This window comes from Chiroxiphia lanceolata, chromosome 20 (assembly GCF_009829145.1).
Source record: "Chiroxiphia lanceolata isolate bChiLan1 chromosome 20, bChiLan1.pri, whole genome shotgun sequence".
Lineage (NCBI taxonomy): Eukaryota > Metazoa > Chordata > Aves > Passeriformes > Pipridae > Chiroxiphia > Chiroxiphia lanceolata.
The window spans coordinates 11,281,533-11,300,734 of record NC_045656.1 but is presented as its reverse complement, the minus strand read 5'-3'; the positions used below and the strand labels follow the sequence as shown (position 1 = coordinate 11,300,734).

General features: G+C 52.5%; 1 protein-coding gene across 1 annotated transcript in view; it reads left to right on the top strand.

The window, feature by feature from the left end:
• The window catches only part of CLUH (clustered mitochondria homolog), a 34,819-nt gene that overhangs the window by 6,478 nt on the left and 9,139 nt on the right, over positions 1–19,202 (top strand). Inside the window, 21 exon segments of the mRNA XM_032707146.1 lie at positions 5,524–5,720; positions 7,218–7,389; positions 7,522–7,665; positions 7,877–8,004; positions 8,625–8,779; positions 9,589–9,714; positions 11,086–11,233; positions 11,913–12,005; positions 12,242–12,936; positions 14,129–14,346; positions 14,959–15,033; positions 15,036–15,062; positions 15,875–15,975; positions 17,339–17,378; positions 17,381–17,415; positions 17,417–17,462; positions 17,465–17,490; positions 18,088–18,132; positions 18,134–18,151; positions 18,829–18,880; positions 18,883–19,072. Coding sequence (XP_032563037.1) covers positions 5,524–5,720; positions 7,218–7,389; positions 7,522–7,665; positions 7,877–8,004; positions 8,625–8,779; positions 9,589–9,714; positions 11,086–11,233; positions 11,913–12,005; positions 12,242–12,936; positions 14,129–14,346; positions 14,959–15,033; positions 15,036–15,062; positions 15,875–15,975; positions 17,339–17,378; positions 17,381–17,415; positions 17,417–17,462; positions 17,465–17,490; positions 18,088–18,132; positions 18,134–18,151; positions 18,829–18,880; positions 18,883–19,072 — 2,731 coding nt within the window.

Below are 19,202 nucleotides of genomic sequence, written 5' to 3'. Positions count from 1 at the left end.
CCTGCTCCAGTGGGCAGAGGCATCCCCCGAGGTGACTGTCCTTCCCGCCGACCTTGGGGCCGGGCCGGCAGGGCTGGTTGATCATGCTCAGTCGCTCGGGGCCTGCCAGAGCTGCGTGAAACTTGAGGACAGCGGCTTAGCCCACAGATCCTGCCACCGGGAGGAGCACGTGGCAGCAGCTGAGGGGGGGGATGCAGGCCCTGGAGCACATCCCGCCGGCCAGAGCCACAGCGAGGGACGAGCAGCCGTGCGTTCGGACACAGCCGTGGTGGGTCTGGACTCCAGGCTGAAGCACAGAGGTCCTGCTCCCTCCCAGGGGAGCCCTGAGACAGCGTCCTCTGCTCTGCCAGCAAGTGTGGGGAAAACCCCACGGGCCCAAAGCACAGTTGTGCTGCCTGTACCCCCTGGCAAAGTGTCACCTGAGGCTTGGGACACAAGTGCTGGTTTTGTAGTGACAGAGCCCACTGCCTGCCCTGGTGGCGGGTCAAGCTGTGATCCTGACTCACAGGGACAGGTTCTGCCCTCAAACCAGCAGCAGCAGAAGAAGAAGAGGAAGAAAAAGAAGCTCCCTCTCCCAGGTGCTCAGCTCTGTCCCAGGGGCTCTGTCATGCTGTGTGGAGCCAAAACACTGTATGCCCCTAATGGGGGTGGGTGGCTGCCTGTGCCTGTGAGATGGGGTAGCACAAAGAAGAGGGGAGGGAAGCAGAGGTGACATTTTAACTTCACGGCAAAAGGTGGAGGAGGAAGGTGGCGAGATATCCCACCTGGGTGTGTACCATGGAGGGACCCGTCTGTGCCTTGTCCGTGTGAGCAAAGCAAACATAGAAGCATTTTGCTTATCTTTTGAATTCATAAGGCAAATCCCTCTTTTGTTTGTGCCTGCAAACATGGTCCTTGTGAAGGATGGGAGTGGATCTCTCTGGCCCAGCCTGCAGCAGTGCAGGTGGGAGTGTGGGACCACAAGGGACCAGCACTGGGGGACTTTGGCTCCCCTGAGCTGCATGTGGGTAGAGGAGTGGCCTGACCTGCAGGGATGGAGCAGCTCTGCAGCTGTGCTGAGGAGGGGATGTTCCTTCTCCTCCTTCACCTGATGCATCATTCCAGTGCTGTGGGGACAGCAGGCCCCAGCCAGTTGTTGCAGTGTGGGAGAGGAGCAGCCACCCACTTGGCCACATCTGGCTCTCCTCCTTTCCCACTTTTCCACAAACTGGCACAGCACAATTGGAGTCCAGTGTGGCACCAAGTGGTAACTCAGGCTTTTGTCCTTGCCAGGACTTCTAGGATATGAGAAACAGATTATTTTTTAAGTCTCAAGGTCAAATTTTGCCTATCATTTTATTTTTTGTTCGAGCCCTGTGCAGTGACTGAATTTTGGTCTCAAGTGCTGTCTTGTGGTGCACCCACTGGCATGAGGGGATGTGTAGTGTGACTGACCTGAGCTGGTGTCTTAGTTTGTGGTTTGGCTTTCCCTGTGCCCACTGACATGCCGGGGCAGGTGTTGAGGCTGCAGCTTCTTGGGAAACTGCAGAAACTGTGTCATGTTGCTTGGTATTTGAAATACCTTTGAGGAGGGGAAGGCAGAATTTGGCCCCTCAGAATGGCACTGGAGCTGGTAAGGAATGCATTCCAAAACTCAGTGCTGGAAAAGGTAGGGGTTTAATTTACAGGTTTGTGCCTCTGACAGTCTCTGTGGTTACTAAATGTAGGGAAGGAAGCTCCTCACCGACAGAGCAGTCTGTGCAGACCAGGCTAGCTCACAGAAGTGTAATGTCGCTGACTTTTTGATCTGATAATCTTAGAAAAGGATTAGTGACTACCTTTGGTTTAGAAGATCTGCTGGAACAATAATTAGTTATTAACTAACACTTCCCAGGATCTGTGCTGTCAATGGCTGTGTGCAGCCAGCAATATTCAGGCTCAGGTGTGCACCTTCCATCAGGCCAGGATCCTGTCTGCTTGGGTTTGCCAGGTGCCCGCCACGGCTGCAGCCTGGCTGTAAACAGGAGGCAGGATTACAGCAGGGCCTGTCACCTTGGCGTGTGAACTCCTTGTCCAGGTGCAGAGATGAAACCTAATCCTCAGTCTGATCCTGTCTGCCAGGCGTGACCGCAGACGGGCGAGCGCGGGTCGATTCCCCGTGAGGTGGTGCCCGGTGCCTCCTGCCCGCTGTCCTGGCTCCTGCTGCTGTCCTGGCTCCTGCTGCTGTCCTGGCTCCTGCCCGCTGTCCTGGCGCTCCGTGTGCGAGGCTCGTTCATGCTCACAGCAATGAGAACATCCTGTCATGGCTGGGCCTCCAGCCAGCGCCAGCCAGAGCTCAGCAGCCTCCACCGTGCCTGTGGGTACAAACTGTGGGCCGAGAGGAGGAAGAGGGTCCTTGCTGGGACACTGGCACATCCCTTGGAATGACAGGGGATATCAGAGGTCACAGTTAAGACCACAGACCTGTGTCTCGAGGCCAGTGTGATCTGGAGAGGGGATCTCCTTGCTCCAGCAGCGAGCAGGGCAGTGAGCGGGCGGAGTGGCCGGGTTTGCCCCCGGAGCGGGTGGTGGTTCCGCTTCCCCATGACTCAGATGCCTGTGAGCCGTCAGGGGTGCAGCACCTGGCAGTGAGAGCCAGCAGCCAAACAGCTGCTGGCCAATTTGGGGCTCGAAGTGAGTGAGGAACAGGAGAGAGGTCTCTGCAGGTGTCTTTCAGGTGTCCCTGTTGCTCCTCCTGCCATCTCACGTAGGCTGAAATCCAGTGCCCCGAGATGTGCCTCCCTCGGCGCTGGTGCTGCGGAGGCTGTGGCACAGCAGCGCTGCAGTGGGTGGGAGGAAGCAGTGACCCACTTTAAGGCAGGTGGGTGCAGCTCTGCTTCCCTCGGGGAGCACATGTGGTGAGTCAGCACCCAGGAGACAGCACGGCCTCCAGGCCAGCTTGTGCTTTGTTTAAACATACCCACTGTGAACAGACCCCACTGGAAAGCCTTGGCTGGCTCACATCCAAGGGTTAACCTGCTGCACAGCAGGTCTTTCTCAGTCCAGGCTTAACTTTTGTTTCTAAACTTAAGACAGTACTGGCTGGAGCTGGATCCTCTGGCATAAGGAGACGTGAAGGTGTTGCCTATATATGTTTCTTGTCACAAAGTGCAGAGCTGCGCTGGTCCTGTCTTCGCTTGAGTAGGGAAATAGGGATGGAGAGGCCAAATATCTTGTATTTCTGCAGTCAATAAACAATCTGATTTCTGAAACACTAAGTAGTTTGGGGATCTGACACCACTGAACAGTGAAAAGCACAAGCATGGTCCTGGCTGGTGACCTTCTCTTGCTGCATGCAGAATTCTCTGTCTCGCTTTGCTTTGCCACTGAAGGTGTTTGTTGTGCTCCACACCAGCATATGCATGGATTGTAGTGCCAGCCTTCCTCATAGCCACATTCTGCCTCCCCTTCCTGGCTGCCACAGCAGGAGCAGAAGTTCAGTGGTCCTGCCCTGCTTGGGTGGGCAGGGGCTGGGCCAGTCTGGCTCGGGTGCCTGGCGGGTCACCCTCTCTGCAGGACTGGTAGCCCCAGGTGCAGCATTTCTGTGATGGCTTTTCTGTGCTCTATCCAGGTCCCCACGTGTTGAGGCAGTCCAGGAGCATGGCTGTGCTGGCTGTAGGGTGTGACAAGGGGCTCTCCCCAGCCCTCTGGGCATAGTGTGGTTTTTCTGAAACCACATCTCTTGAGGCACTCGTGTGTGGAGCTTTTCTTCCTCCTTTCTAGCATGACTGCAGCTTGCTGGAGCCAGAGCCAGGCCTCTTGTTTGGCTCGCCCTTGGCTTCATCTGTCAAAGAAATGAGCAGCTTGTGCTGGGGACATACGTGTGGTGACAGGGAACATGAGCAGCAGCTGCCAAGCTGCTGAAGGCAGCAGAGGCTGCCTGAGGTAGCTCTGCTACCTGCTGCCTTTTGGAAAGGATGTGCTCTCATTGCATTTCTTGCCCTTTCACCATGTCCTAATTCAGCCCTGACAGTTGTCTCTGAGGGTTTTCTGCAGTCTGAAGTGGGGGTGTGACCCTCTGGGGACACTCCAGCAGGGCCTGTTGCTGCAGCCTCGTGTTGTGCTCCAGGGGTGGCAGGGGGCTGTGGCGTTTCCATTCCTATTCTGGGTCACGGTGAAGGCAGGATGACTTCTCTGGGCTGCAGGAGCACTTGGGGCTGATGGGGAAGAACTGTCTGTGACACCTGTAGGTGTCAGGCCACAGTGCCAGTCTGAGGTGAGGGAGGCTGAGCTGCCATCTCCCCTGGAGATGGGTGCCTTGCTGGGAGGTGAGGAGGAGGAGGAGAGAGACCTGCCAGATGGAACTGGCTGGGGGGCTGCAGCCTCGGGGTGTTAGCCTGGCTTGGAGCTGCCCTGACCCCGTGCAGCCTTTCAGAAAGGCTGTTTCTGCTGCCTGGGAAAGACCTCCCCCTGCTCCATCTGTGCTGCCTGTAAGTGGGTGTCTGGGAGCACCAAGCTGGAACGGCCATGTGTGACCTTGGGGGTCCAGCTGAGTGTGCCAGGACAGCCCTGCTGGGAACACACCCTGCAGAGCACGATGCCTTCTCCCCTCCAGTGCCCACTGCCCCAGGTGTGAGGGCTGGTGTGGTGCTCTGGGGCACCAGGGGCACTCTGCCCTATCCCAAAGTTGCCGTCAGTGGCTCTTTTCACTCTTCCAGCTTATCCTGGCAGCACCTAGGTTCTCTTTAGTGTGGTCCCCAGCCTGGTTCACGGGGTGTAGGCAGCTCTAGGAGACTGGCAGCCTCCTAGATCTTATCAGCTCTATGACACTCTCCACCTTATTGGAAAGGAAAACAAACCATTGCAGAGCGGTGAGGTAGGTGCAGAGAGCTCCCCAGCCCTGTGATGCATCCACCTAAGCGGGCACTTTAAATGTCGTCACCTTTTTCTTGAATAAAATTGCTTAGACAAAGCCTCACCCTGGCACCATGGGATCTCTGTGAAGTATTCTGGCAATGCAGAGGGTGGCCAGATGCAGGCAGGGGTGTGGGAGCTGTTTGTGTGGTGGTGGAGTAACCAGGCTCCCACGTGAGGTGCAGCGGTGCCACCGCAGCTCCTGCCTCCCTCTCCCTGCCGAGTCCCAGCAGGGCTGTGGGGAGCTGTTTAACATGTTGGTGCACAGGTTACAGCTGCCTCCAGGCCGCAAAGCACCACACACCCATTTCTTTTAATTAAGAGGCTTCTTAAGACAGCTCAGTGTGGTGTACACTGACCCATCCTTCCTGCCCTCCTTCCCTCCTCTCTTCACACAGTTTGTGGAAGATGCAAACCCCACAGGCAAGTGAGAGCACGTTAATTATGCTGTGAGGGGAAGGGAGGGAAGGGCCTGGCACACCTCTGTCTAGTAAACAGCAAGTGCAGAATAAAACCCTTCCTGCCTTTTAACCCCTGGTTTGCTCAGGCTGGCCAGAGGACAGTGGTGGTGTCCAAGCCAGTTTCTGCAGCCACTCAGAGAGCACTGTCCCTTAGCTCAGACCTTCTCTAAATCCCTCTCTTGTCATCCAGAGCACCCATCTGGTGTGGCACTGATGAATGGCAGCGGCCTGCACGACAGCCTCAAGGGCGAGAAGGACGCCAGGCAGAATGGCCACGAGGAGGCCGACCCGGGAGAAGATGGGAACGACCAGGAGGTCATTGTCATCCAGGACACGGGATTTACTGTCAAGATCTGTGCACCAGGGATAGAACCCTTTTCCCTGCAGGTACCTGCCCTTGCTAGCTGGGGAGGGGAAGGAGGCAGTGGGAAGCATTTCAGCCAGGCAGGCAGGGAAGGGGGCGGAGGACTGTGCCCAGGAAGGCCCCTGGTAGCCCCCACAGTCTGGCAGTACCTTCAGGCTGCTCACAGCTCCCTGACCTGATGGGACTAAGTGGGAAAGAAGGCAGCAAAGGATGGAGGGTGCAGGAGAGAGGCTGCCTGGCCAGTGCCTTTGAGAGAAAAAGGAAGGAAGAGATGATGTGAGCAAGAGGCTGTCTGGCCCAGGCCTGCCTGGACATTGCAAGGACAGGGAGGTGTTTTGTTCTGGATCCCAGGTGTGGAGCAAGGGGAGGGAGAAGTCACTGAGGTGTAGCTCCTTGTCCATTGCAGAGGGGCTTGGATGTGGAGCTGAGCACAGGGAAAATGACCTTCCTACTTCTGGGCTTTTCTAAAGAAGGGTTGTGAAAACGTGATTTCTGGGCCTTACTCTCAGGAAGGGAAAATCCCTTTCTTGCTCAGCAGTGTTGGCATGATACTGCTTTGGGCCAGCCTGGGTTTGGTGCAGTGGCAGGTGGTAGCACAGCTCAGGGAGCTCAAGCACCGACCTGAAGAGCAAGGGAACAATGCAATCTCCACTTTGTTCTGCACAGAGAGCTCTGCCTGTATCATGTGGACAGTGGCACGTGCTGCCAGATCAGGATGGTCTCTGACTTGCCTGGCTGATAGTCCCATTTAGCTTGATACCTCACCAAAAACTATTTGAGTGAAATATCTCTTGGGAAGAGGCACCTGGAATCTAAACCAAGTGGGAAGTCTTATCTCCCCAAGACCTGCAGAGGTTGCAGTGAAATCCCATCCCCCGTGGAAGCAGCTGTGTCTCAGCCTGGCTTTTTTTTTCTCCTTTAAATCCCCTTGGCTATTAGTTTTAATAGGCTAATAATAGCAGGCCGCCTCTTTTACAACAACTTACGTAAACTACCCCGGGCCTTCTGAGCTTGTGAGCAGTGTTAGGGTGCTGGAACAAAGCAAGGAGGTGGGAGAGCAGCCCCGGTGCACCAGCCTGAGCAGTGTGTGGCATCCCAGAGCCGTGTGGAGGTGTGGCACTGGCACAGACACACCACACGTCCCGTGGGCACCGCGGCCCATCGAGAGGAGGAAAGGGAGTGTTTGCCACATGCATCATTCAAGACCTCACCACAAATGTACAGTGTGAAGGGATAAGGGAAGAACCCCCAGTTTCCTGCACCACATTCTATTTTTGCACTGCCCTCTGTCACCTCTGTCCCATGTCTAGTGCTTGTGGGATGGAGCTGGGGTGGCTGACCCTGCCAGAGGTGGCAGGGCCCTCCCAGCAGGGGCAGAAGTGATCTTCTGGAAGGGAGGTAGAGTCTGCTTTTCTGAGCTTGGACAGGTCAAGAGTTTCTGCTGATTCTGCAGCAGAGGGACAAAGTTTGGCAAGAGCACGTGTGAGGTTAAAAAATAACAGGGTTCTTCCCTTCTTAAGGTTTCTCCTCAAGAGATGGTGCAAGAGATCCACCAAGTTTTGATGGACCGGGAGGATACTTGCCATCGGACTTGCTTCTCCCTGCAGCTGGATGGCAATGTCCTCGATAACTTTGCTGAGCTGAAAACTATTGAAGGACTGCAGGAGGGCTCGCTGCTGAAAGTGGTGGAAGGCAAGTTCCTTCAGACTTGTGAGGGAATGAATGAGGGGTTTTATAGGGAGTGGTTTTGGCCACCCAGCAGCCCTTTCCCGTGATTAAGCAAAAGTGTAATTCCAGTTTTTTTCCTCACTTTTTGCTCGTCAGAGCCATACACAGTGCGAGAAGCCAGGATACACGTGCGTCACATTCGGGACCTTCTGAAGAGTCTTGACCCATCAGATGCTTTCAATGGTGTGGACTGTAACTCACTGTCCTTCCTGAGTGTCTTCACTGAAGGAGACCTGGGAGGTATGGGGCAAAAAGACTTCTCTGGTGTGGTCTGGGCTTTTATTCCCTGACTCTTTGCTTAGTTAAACACAGTGACGGTCAGTCACCTGTCTCGTGTCATTCAGGAGTGCAGAGGAACAGTCGGAGCACTTCTGCATCCCTCCTTGAATGATGACTGGAGGAGGGAATGCTGCACTTTCCAGAACTGACTTTCTGTCTCTGTCCATTCCAGACAGTGGAAAACGGAAGAAGAAAGGTACCGAAATGGAACAAATTGACTGCACCCCTCCTGAACATATCCTGCCAGGTAGCAAAGAGAGGCCCCTGTGTGCCCTTCAGCCCCAGAACAGAGACTGGAAGGTAGAGTTCTCCTGTGTCATTGAAACAGCTGTTGGCACATTCCTTGCAGCAAACTGGTGGTTAGGGATTGAAAGCTGAGCTGAAGTGGACTTTGGGATTTGCTCTGCTTCATGCTTAACAAATGCTGGGATAGCACTGCTTAGCTAAAAGAATAAAGTCCAGGAGCTGGCGTGCGACACCTTGGACATGGAGTCTGGACAAATGTGCAGTGTGGAAGGGCCAGGCTTGCTGGGAGGGGTGGCAGGGAAGGTAGAATTCTCTGCAAAGTCCTGGAGACAGGATCTACAGATCACCACAGATTGCCCTTAGCTTTCCCATCCCCTCCCACTTGGATTCCGGTTTAGAAGCTGCCATTTGAAAACCAGTACAGCAAGAAATCCGTGCCCTGTGCAGCCCAGAGGCCCAGGGTGTCTGTTTTCACTCGTATCTTGCGGTGTGAAAGGCAAACTGGTGGACTGCAGAGGGCTCAGGAAGGCTGTGCTCTGGAGACCAGGTGGGTTTGTAAGCTCCGTTTCTGGAATCAGGCAGGTAAAAGGGATCTGCCTCGTACATTGAATGACTCGAACTCAAAGAAATTAATTCCCGCTGACAGGAGTCGCTTCTGTTGTGTTCTTCTGTAGCCTTTGCAGTGCCTAAAGGTATTGACAATGAGTGGCTGGAACCCTCCGCCCGGTAACCGCAAGATGCACGGGGACCTCATGTATTTGTACGTCATCACGGTGGAGGATCGGCACGTCAGCATCACTGCGTCCACCCGGGGATTTTACTTGAATCAGTGAGTAACTGAGATTCTTCCTGTCCTGCCCTGCAGCAGCCAGCTGGAAAAGAACCCACAAACAAACAGTTGCTGCCTCTTTTTTTTCTTTTCTTTGGCGGGAAGCAGCCTATTTTAATTTGCTGCTCACATGGGTTTGTGGGAGTTGCTGTACTGGATTGGGCTGTTCAGTTATGCCTGGTACCACTTCTCCACAGTGGCTAAGTGCCTGGTGCTTTAGGGAAAGTTTAAACATCCCATAATGTCATCAACTAATTAGAGCATTTTGAGTCGGGAGGAAATTCCTTCCCGACCATTGCAACTATCTCATTTTGCCCTAAAGCAAAAGCACAGCCTGTCATAACTCCCTGAGCTGGGCACAAATTTGACTAGAAATTATTATTTTTTTAATGATGACTGTGAGAGACTGTTGTGGCTGTGCCTGTTGGAGTGGCTGTGCTGAGGGGGTTCTCGGTTAAGCAAAGGCTCTTTTGGTGTGTTTGGGAAGCTCTATGAAATCAGTCCTTCCCAGCTATAAAAACAGAAGCCTCTCTTGAGCCTGAGGGTGGCTGAAGACGGTCTAAATTAAATAACCCATCAGGGCCAGGTACAGGGTTACTGGCTGTGTCTCATGTGGGGAGACTGGAGAGGGCCCTTGCAGCCCACCTACCCGTGTGTGCCCCGTGGTCTCCATCTTGCAGGCAAGGGCACATGGGGCAGCCTTTTATACTGTGCACGTATGGAGAGCTCTTGGTCTCATTCCACATTCCAGGGTATGGGAACTATCAGGTATGACAGTGGCTTGTGACTGTTTCTTTTTTTTCTTGCAGGTCTACTGCATACAACTTCAATCCCAAACCTGCAAATCCCAGCTTTCTCAGTCATTCCTTGGTGGAACTACTTAACCAGATCAGCCCTACCTTCAAAAAAAACTTCTCCGCCCTGCAGAAGAAACGGTAGCAGTGCTTTTTCCTCTCTAGTTCCTTGAGCAGTCTGGTGTGAAGTTGGGGAGGCTCAGCTGTGTGGCTGGTCCTGGGGAGCTGATGCCACTGGTGCAGCAGGATTTGCAGTGCCTGCTGCTCTGAGCTCACGGAGTGGTGGTGGTTGGGACACATGACTATAAGCTGCCAGGACCACAGAGCACCTGATCCAACGTCATGGCAGCACCCTGAGGTAGCTGCTTTCCCTCGCTTGAAACATGAGCTGTCAGAGCTGATGGGCCTGTCTGTGGTGTTCAGCCCGGAGTCCCCATCCCTGTGCACTGGATGTTCCTCTCTGCTGTAGCTCTCCAGTGACTCTTGCTTCCAGCATGTTGATTTACTATTTCAGTTCTGCCTGAAGCAAAGGGTGGGGATATGACAGCATTCCGTTGCCATGGGAATATCACTTGTGGGGCTTATCTGGAATTCAGGTACTCTGTCCCTGCTGGGAAAGTGAACACACAGGACAGTTTGCACAGTGGGAGAGTGAGCCTGGAGTGACTGCAGTGTTCGTACAAGGGACACGGGGGTGTGTTGACCAGCTCCTGAGGTGTGGGTCTCCTCCCCGAGGCTCTGTTGGCCACATGCCCTGTGGGAGGCTTGGTGGCTGCCCAGTTACCCAGGCAGCAGAGTGTTAGTGTGGAGCACGGCCATGGGCTGCAGCAGCACTGGTAACCTGATCAGTAGGTACTTCTCTGGTCCAAAAAAGAGACTGAAGCATAAATATCAGTGAAAGTAACACACGAGGGCTTTGTGTAGGCTTATGGTAGAAAGAGAATGGTTATTTTAAACATGCCTGTGCATGTTAATTTTCTCTTAATTTCCTCTAGCTCCTATAATAATAAACCAACAATAAGGCATTGTTTGATTCTCCCGTCCTTGCTGCAGGGACCATTTGTTCTGCTCCAGGACAGTGGGTCCTGTGCAAAAGCCTGTCATTCTTCAGAGTCACTTAATGAACTGCCTCAGCTCAGCAGGGTGTGGATTGACAGGCACATTGTGTGGCTCTGGGAGCTCTGCTCCTGCTTCATTAAGGAGATGAAAGTGACACCAGATGAGGGCTGAAATTAGCAGTGGCCTCCAGCCACCACTGCCACTATCTGGCCATTTAAAAATGATTATACTGTATTGCTTCTTGGGCCAGAAGTAACTACAGATGAGCCCCCAGCCCCTGCTGAGAGCAGGCAGATTACACAAGAGGCCTTTCTGCAACGCTTGAGTTTCCACTGTGGGCTGCTGTTACACTGTGACCCGTTTGGACTAGTGTGAAAGCACAGGGAAAATTCTCTTAGAATAGAAAGAAATCTTTCTTTGAAAAATGTCTGATTGTTTTCCCTCCCAAACTAGGGTTCAGAGACACCCTTTTGAGAGGATAGCCACTCCTTTCCAAGTGTACAGCTGGACGGCTCCGCAAGCAGAGCACGCCATGGACTGTGTCCGGGCCGAGGACGCTTACACTTCTAGACTGGGCTACGAGGAGCACATACCTGGGCAGGTATTGGTCTTGCTTTACCTGACAATGCTGGCAAGAGTTTTGCTGCCAGCTGTGCTGGGAACCAGTTAGCTTTCAACAAGTAACCTCTGGTATTTGTGGAATGGTCTTGCTCATCAAGGGGAAAGTTATTCACAGGACCCTTGACTATAGGGGCTGTGCTGCTCGGGCTGCAGCTCCTTGAGCATGGAAGGGTCTGAGAGGAGCAGCTTCGTCTTGGGTGTTTATAAATTGCCCGTCCTTGCTCCGATGGGGGTCACTGCACAGGAGGCAGGTGCTCCTCCGTGCCAGCCGGGCGTGGAACGGCTCTTGTGTCTCTGAGCAGACTATTCCAAATGCTCCAGTTGCAGCTTTGTAGCACAAAATGGTGCAGGGCTGCCTGTGGCAGGTGTGTGCCTGCAGTGTGACCGCAGTGCTGGTGACAGTGGCACGTGCTGCTGCTTCAGTGGTACTGCCCTGCATTAGCTGGGCTGATGAAAGGTCTGTCCTAGACTGCTGTTGAATAAAGTGCACTGTGGAGGTGTGTTCGTCCCTGCTGCTAATTCACTTCCTCTGAGCTCCACTGCAGCCTGAATTCTTGCCCCTTTCTCTCCTAAAATGCCTCGTGAAGAAGAATGCTGCCTTGCCAGCCCCTTCCCACACAATGCATTGCTCCCCCAAAGGCTTTTCTTCCCTTTTTCAGACCAGAGACTGGAATGAGGAGCTGCAGACCACACGGGAGCTGCCACGCAAGAACCTGCCTGAGAGGCTGCTGAGAGAACGAGCTATTTTCAAGGTAACTTTGGGATGTGCAGACAGCTCCTCACACATCCCCATCTCTGCTGCCTGTGTACTGGCTCCTGGGGCTTGTATCCAAGCCACTAACCAGGCTCAGAAGTAAAAGCCAGCGGACCTGCCTGCCTGCTGGAAGGCTATCAGGAGGAGAGGAGCAAAGGAAAAATTTGCAAGGATCTTTGAGAGCTGGGTGGTGGGAGCCCATCCTGATCCAGCTTTCTCTCCACCTGCCTCCAGGTTCACAGCGACTTCACTGCAGCAGCAACACGAGGTGCTATGGCCGTCATCGATGGCAATGTCATGGCCATCAACCCTAGCGAGGAGACCAAGATGCAGATGTTCATCTGGAACAACATTTTCTTCAGCCTGGGCTTTGACGTCCGTGACCACTACAAGGACTTCGGAGGAGATGTGGCTGCTTACGTGGCTCCTACCAATGACCTCAATGGTGTGCGGACCTACAACGCTGTGGATGTGGAAGGGCTGTACACACTGGGGACTGTCGTGGTGGATTACAGAGGGTACAGGGTGACAGCTCAGTCAATTATTCCGGGCATCTTGGAGCGGGAGCAGGAACAGAGTGTCATCTATGGGTCAATAGACTTCGGCAAGACAGTTGTCTCACACCCCAAGTACCTGGAGCTGCTGGAGAAGACCAGCAGGCCGCTGAAGATCCAGAAGCACAAAGTTCTCAACGACAAGAACGAGGAGGTGGAGCTGTGCTCCTCGGTGGAGTGCAAAGGCATTATTGGCAACGATGGGCGTCACTACATCCTGGACCTGCTCCGCACTTTCCCTCCAGATCTAAACTTCTTGCCTGTTGAAGGGGAGGAGATGCCAGAGGAATGTAAGAAAATGGGGTTCCCCAAGCAGCACAGACACAAGCTTTGCTGTCTCCGGCAAGAGCTTGTTGATGCCTTTGTAGAACACAGGTGAGCAGAGCTCCCCCCTTCCTCCACCTGCAACTGGTCACGGTCCAAGTCAGGACCATGCTGCACTGTCCCGGGAACATCCCAGCAGAGCTCCCAGAAGTGGGCAGCTAATTGCCCCATTGCTTGGCCGTGCAAGTGCAATTCTAGAAACTTAATTAATGAGAGGTGAGAACAGTAGGGATTTGGACAGGGGTCCAGGGAACCAGGGTTTGTGTTTTAGTCTCCAGATCTATTTTTTTGGTCCCTCTCCAAACATTTAGTAGTTCTGCTTTCCCTGCAGGTATCCTGTGCACCTGACTGCTAGGGAATGGGAAGGATTTATGCTTTTTTTTAAGGCTCTCCAGACGTCCTGAATGTTACCTTTGTTTCCTAGAGGCTGAAAAAAATCCTGTGGGAAGTGCTGTAGGCACGTTTGTGGTGGGGTGTGTGGGTTGCTCTGTGCTGGCGAGGCAGTGGGAGCTCGGGGAGCGGGACACGTCGCAGTCACGTGCTGCAGCCCTGGGTCGCTGTGATGTCCACGCTCCTGCTCCTGATGGGAAGGGCTGTGGGTGCTCTGCTGTCACAGGTGACCAGAGCCTGTGCTCTGCCTGCCGGGAAGATGAGCCCTCCCACTGCTGGCAGAGGAGCCTTCTCTGTCCACTGAGCAGCTGGTTCCACATCCAGTGCCTGCCCCAGCTCTGCCCTGTGCCCGCAGGCCAGCTCTGCTGGTCCCAGGACAGCTTCCAGACCAGCAGCCTGCAGGACTGTGGCTGTAGGGCACTGTTGCTGCTCTGTGGCTGGCAGAGCCTGGACCTCTCTCTGCTGAGCTCTCCTGGCCAAACTGCTGCTGGTTTGTGTGTGACTGGTCCCGTGCATCTGGCAGTGAGTCTTCCTGAGCTGGCTGCGAGTGCTGCCTATGGACACAGCAAGGAGATCACTTCCCATTCGGGTGGGGAACGAAAAGCCAGTTTTGTGCTTCTTCTGATAATGTGCATTCCTTAGATTTTTGGAAAGCTGATGGGAAGAGAGTGTATACCCTGCATTTCCACAGGGAAACTGTGTGGTCTGTAATGCTAACTTGGTGAGGTTTTTCCCTGCAGAGCAGTGGTGAGGTTTTTCCCTGCAGAGCAGTGGTGAGGTTTTTCCCTGCAGAGCAGTGGTGATCCTCAGGGATTCTTCTGCTGAGCCGAATTTCCCTTTCCCTTTGCTGCAGGTATCTCTTATTTATGAAGCTGGCTGCACTGCAGCTGATGCAGCAGAAAGCCAACAAGCAGGAGAGCTCAGGTGCACTGGAAAATGGTGCCTCTCCAGAGAACGGCGCCGCAAACAGCGAGAGGTGTGAGTCAGAGGATGGCAAAATAGATGATAACGTGACGGGACTCGATCAGGTGAAGGAGCTCGCTGAGACCATCGCCTCTGACGATGGAACAGGTATTTCATCCTCAGCACCAGCTCAGCCCGGGCCTCCTGCCCTGGCTGGTGGGCTGTCACTGGTGGGAGCAGTGCCAGGTGGTGGGGTGGTTGGGATGATTGATGATTGTTAAACAGGACAAGCACTGGCTGTCTGTCAGTAGTGCCTGAACTCTTTGTTAGATCTGCTCACACCCTGGTGGATGACTCGCCCTGGGGGGCTGGGTGAGTGAATGTGTCTGAACTCAGCAAGCCCATCAGCCCCTCAGCTCTGCCCCAGAGACAAAGCCTGGCCAGGCTGGCCCTGTGGGGCTGCAGGAGAGTGCTGGGCCAGGCAGGAGGCAAGCAGCACATGGGCACCTTTGGGAACCCCAGGCTTGGAGTTCTGAGTGTCTGTGCTTAGAGGTGGAGAGGTTCATGGGGTTTTTTTGTTATTTTACATGCTCTTGTTCAGACTTTGCAGCCATTCTCCTTTCCAAGTACCTTACAATTGATTGTTTTTATAATGGATTTCTGCAGAATGGACCATCATTGCTGTTTCTAGTAGCAAAGCTTTTAATCTTATCTTTATAGCTAGGTTTGTAATTTCTGAACTCCACACTCATTTGTAGTCTGTTTTTCTCCCTGCTCCAGTGGATCCCAAAAGCAGAGAAGTGATTCGGAATGCTTGCAAGGCTGTGGGCTCCATTAGTGACACGTCGTTTGACATCCGTTTAACCCAGATATTTTCTCACCAGGTATGTGTACCCAGAGCTGGGCTCAGTCCTCCTTCAGAGGGACACTGTGTCTCGCCAGCTGCAGACAAAAATTGTGTTCAGTAGCCAAGAATATTGCTGGCTTTTGGCTCGCTGGGCACGGTGCAGGGCTCTCTGTGAAGCACAAAGAGAAGAGAGAGAGCAGTGTAATGGATTGCAGTGCTGGAGCTGCCAAGTGCAGGCAGTGAGTCTCTCCCACCACTGCGCTCGGGGGAGGGCTGCAGCTTGTTGCCAAGAATCTTCCTGTGATTCTCCAGCATCCCAGCTGCTAGACCACTTGAAGAGAAGCAGAGGGAGGGAAAAAAATTAAATTTGATCCAATGTAGTATTTACACAAAAAACAGTTGCAGTTGAACAACTGATGTTGGGCCCTCAGTGAAGGGCAGGGTTTGTTTAGTAACATTTTGGTAAGCAGCAGAGTGCCCTTTCACATGCACAATTGGGCAAAGGCATCACAAGTGGCTTTCCACGGCTAGGAGCATATTTTTAATTTGGAAATAGAGAAAAGATTCCAGAGTGTTTCTGGGGGTGAATATCAGGGCGGTGTGCAGGCACACTGCAGGGGAATGGTCATACTGCTGAGCTCAGACAGCCCAGCTGCTACCACAGCACAGCAGCCACTGCTCTTCCCATCAAAACATGCTGTAGAGTTTGAGATGAGTTTTTGAAGCATCTTTAATTCCAGGGAGACAGAATTACTTTAACTTTCTACCTGCTCTTCCTATACACTTTATGTAGAGGATTTGTTTCTGTAAGTTGCTGTGGTTGATGTTTTTTCTCTTTTCCTCCCCCAGGTGTTCGTTTCCCTGAGTCAAGCAAAGAGGAGGTGCAGGATCAGAAGCAGCTGCTGAAGGATGCTGCTGCATTCCTGCTGTCGTGCCAGATCCCAGGCTTGGTAAGGAACTGAGGGCCAGCAGTGATGTGCCCTCTGAAAGCTCGGCCTGAGCCTGACTGCTCTGAGCAGTGACACTGGTGACCTCTGGGACAGCAGTGGGGGAGCACAGAGAGCAGTGCATCTCGTGCAAGGCATGAGGAGTTTCTGTTTCTCATCTTACATCATGGCACAATTTTCCCACCTCAATTAAACAAATAATTTTTGGCATTGGTATTTAACAGCTATTGCTAAGAGTTTGGGACAATAGAGACCACGTAAGCCATCCTCCCTAGCCCTGGGCATCCTGCACAACTTATTGTTTTACTGACCCTGGTTGTGACTCAATTGGTGACTAATAATTTGAAGTGAACTGGGAAATTGTTCTTACTAATAGCTGTCATAAAAACTCCCTCTGTAAGTCTTAAGCATTTTGGATATCACCTGTGAACCTGGCCAGATAAGAAATCCCAGTTTCTCCCTTCTGCAGACACTTGCCAAATTGACAGCTAACACGCCTGTTGGAGCAGGCACTGGAACTGGGAGGGAGAGCTCATGAGCTCCAGTCTAAGAGGTCCAGGAATTACTGGTCTTGTGTAGGAGAGGGTTTTCCTAGCTGGAATGTTCTTCTGAACTCTAAATTCACTAGTTTTGTAGTCAGCATAACCTTTAGAATTGCCTATTCAGTCTTTAAATAAAAAAGAGAGTGAGAGAATTAGAAAAAGGCTTGGTGATTGTTTGATTACAAGGTAGTTGATATTCCAGTATATAAACTCAAAACACTGCACAGGCCCTGTGTGAGGGGAGGTTGCAGACCAGCTGGTGTAGCAGGTAGTCCTCTGCGTATCAGAGAGGAACTGGTGTTACTCTGTGATGTGAATTAAACGACTGTTTATCAGCACTGCAACACAGCTGAAAATGTAAGTGCAGTTTTCTCCTTATCAGCTGTGTGTGCACAGCTCCATGTACTCATTTAATTGGAGAAGTTTTACTTGTGACTGTGAGGCCCTAAAAAAAAGGGTCTGCCTGCTAGTTCCACAAGTTTTGCCTCTGCCTGTCGTGAGTGGTAGTGCTGCTCCTTCCCCACCAAGACAGAAGAGTAAAACTGGCCCCAGTGGCAAGGAGCTTGCTCAGACTGGGCTGGCTGCTGTGAGTGTCCACTGCCCACACTCCATGGTGGTCTCTGGTGTTACAGCACTCTACCCACCCAAAGAGCCTTGCTTGGGGATCACTGTCAGCCTCTGGGGCGACCCAGGTAACGAGGTGTGTGCAGTGACATTGTGGAACCCCAGTCCCCGCTCCCTGGTTTGCTTTCTAAATTTTTTAAAATTGAAATTCTTTCCTTCACGTTTGCCCTCAGCAACCAAAGTCTGTACCTACCCTGCAGGTCAAGGACTGCCTGTATCACACGGTGCTCCCGATGGATGGGCGACCTTGGCTGAGGCCATGCACCAGAGGGGCATCAAACATGCGCTACCTGGGCAAGGTGATCAACTTCATCACCAAGACCCCCGCCGTGCACAGCTGGATCACATCTTTGTAAGCATCAGGCTTAACATCGGGCTCGGTTCAAAGCACCTCTGCTGGCGTTGCCCTGAGAGATTCCCACTTGGCCAATTGTTTTCACTGTGTAAAAATAAACAGCTTCAAAAACGGGGGAGGAGGGGAGAAAGAACCTGTAAGTGGTGGATGGGGAGTTTGTTCCCAAATCCTTAATGGCTTTCACAATGCTAGGGAGTATAGGCTCCTTTGGGGTAGAGAATGCTTCAGGGATTCCCAAGTGTAATATGGGTAACAGCTGGATTTTAAGCCATGCATTTTTCAAGCCTCTAAGATCCATCCGGGCCTTGGACCAAACTGGTGGAGTGTGAGCATGGCTGCCTGGGAACAGGTGAGGGCTGGGCCGGTGCAGCCCTGGAAGCACTGCTGGAGCTGTGCTGCACTGGTGGCTGTGGGCACAGAGGTGCCAGGGGCTCCTCGCTGGCTCCAGGAGGGCTGTCAAATGCCAAACACTTCTGTGCTGCAGGAGAATAGTGTGTCTCCTGCAGAGCTTGATAAAAGGCCATTTCAAAAGCCCAGTGGTGTTTTTCATGTTCTTGCCAACTGACTTGGTCTGGTCTTTATTCCTTTGGGTAGGAAAATTGAATCAGTGAATTGATCACTCGATCAGCCAAACACACATCTTCAGACGTACCTCCAGGTATGACCTGCAGTCTGACCTCTTGCCTCCTGGTCCTCTCTAATTACTTTTTTCCACAACAGAGCTGTTTGGGGCTCTCCTCTCATTAGGCAATTCCTGGGGGTTGCGTGCAACGGAGGTACAAGCTCATTAGTGCTGAAATAGGTACAGGCCTGGGGTCTAATGACAAAACAAGTTCTCACTTGAAGGAAGCTTCCCAGAGAGTAATCATTCATGCTGTTTCCTCCCAGATCCTCACTCATTATGTTGGAGGCTTTAAAAGTGAAATCACAGTCTGTTTTCCTTGTAATACCTTTTCCTCTTAAACAGTGTTGCTTTTGCCCTCTAAGAAGCCTTTTTACTTGGCTGAACACTACATATCTGTCCTTGTACCTGTCCCACACAGCACAGCAATACCCTGGCTTGGTTCCAGTGCCACATCTTCTTTACACTCTCTGCTCTTTCTGTCCCAGGTAGCAGTCCAAAATGGAGCTACACATTTGTGTGTGTAGGCATATAGTTACTCTTACATCTACGTAATTCTGTCTGTGCTAGTTCCACTTGCAAATATTGCCTTACTCCCTCTCCTGGAAGATGTGCCTGTTTCTGGTAGGACTGGGTGTGTGTGAGGCTCGGGGTTGAGCAGTGCCTGTGATGGGGCAAGTGTCCCCTTGACTCACTCTGGTGTCTCACTGTAGGGTGTGGAGCTGTCGGGTTTATCCGCTGCCATCAGCCACTTCCTCAATTGTTTCTGAGCTCCTTCCCAAATCCCATTGCCCATCTTCCAGCTGATGAGCTGGTCTCCAAGAAAAAGAATAAGAAAAGGAAAAACAGGAACCTTTGAAATGCTGATAACACGGCATGGGCCAGCATGACCCCTCAGGAGCTATGGAAGAATATTTGTTCAGAAGCAAAGAATTACTTTGATTTCAGTCTTGAATGGTAAGCAGAGCAGTGACCCCTGGCTTGTGCCTGGACTCACCAAACACCTGTAGCTCTTGTTGTTCTTTAACAGGACCTCCCTTTCTGACTTGTGTTCTATTTGAATAAAATCTGTACTCCTTGAGGGACT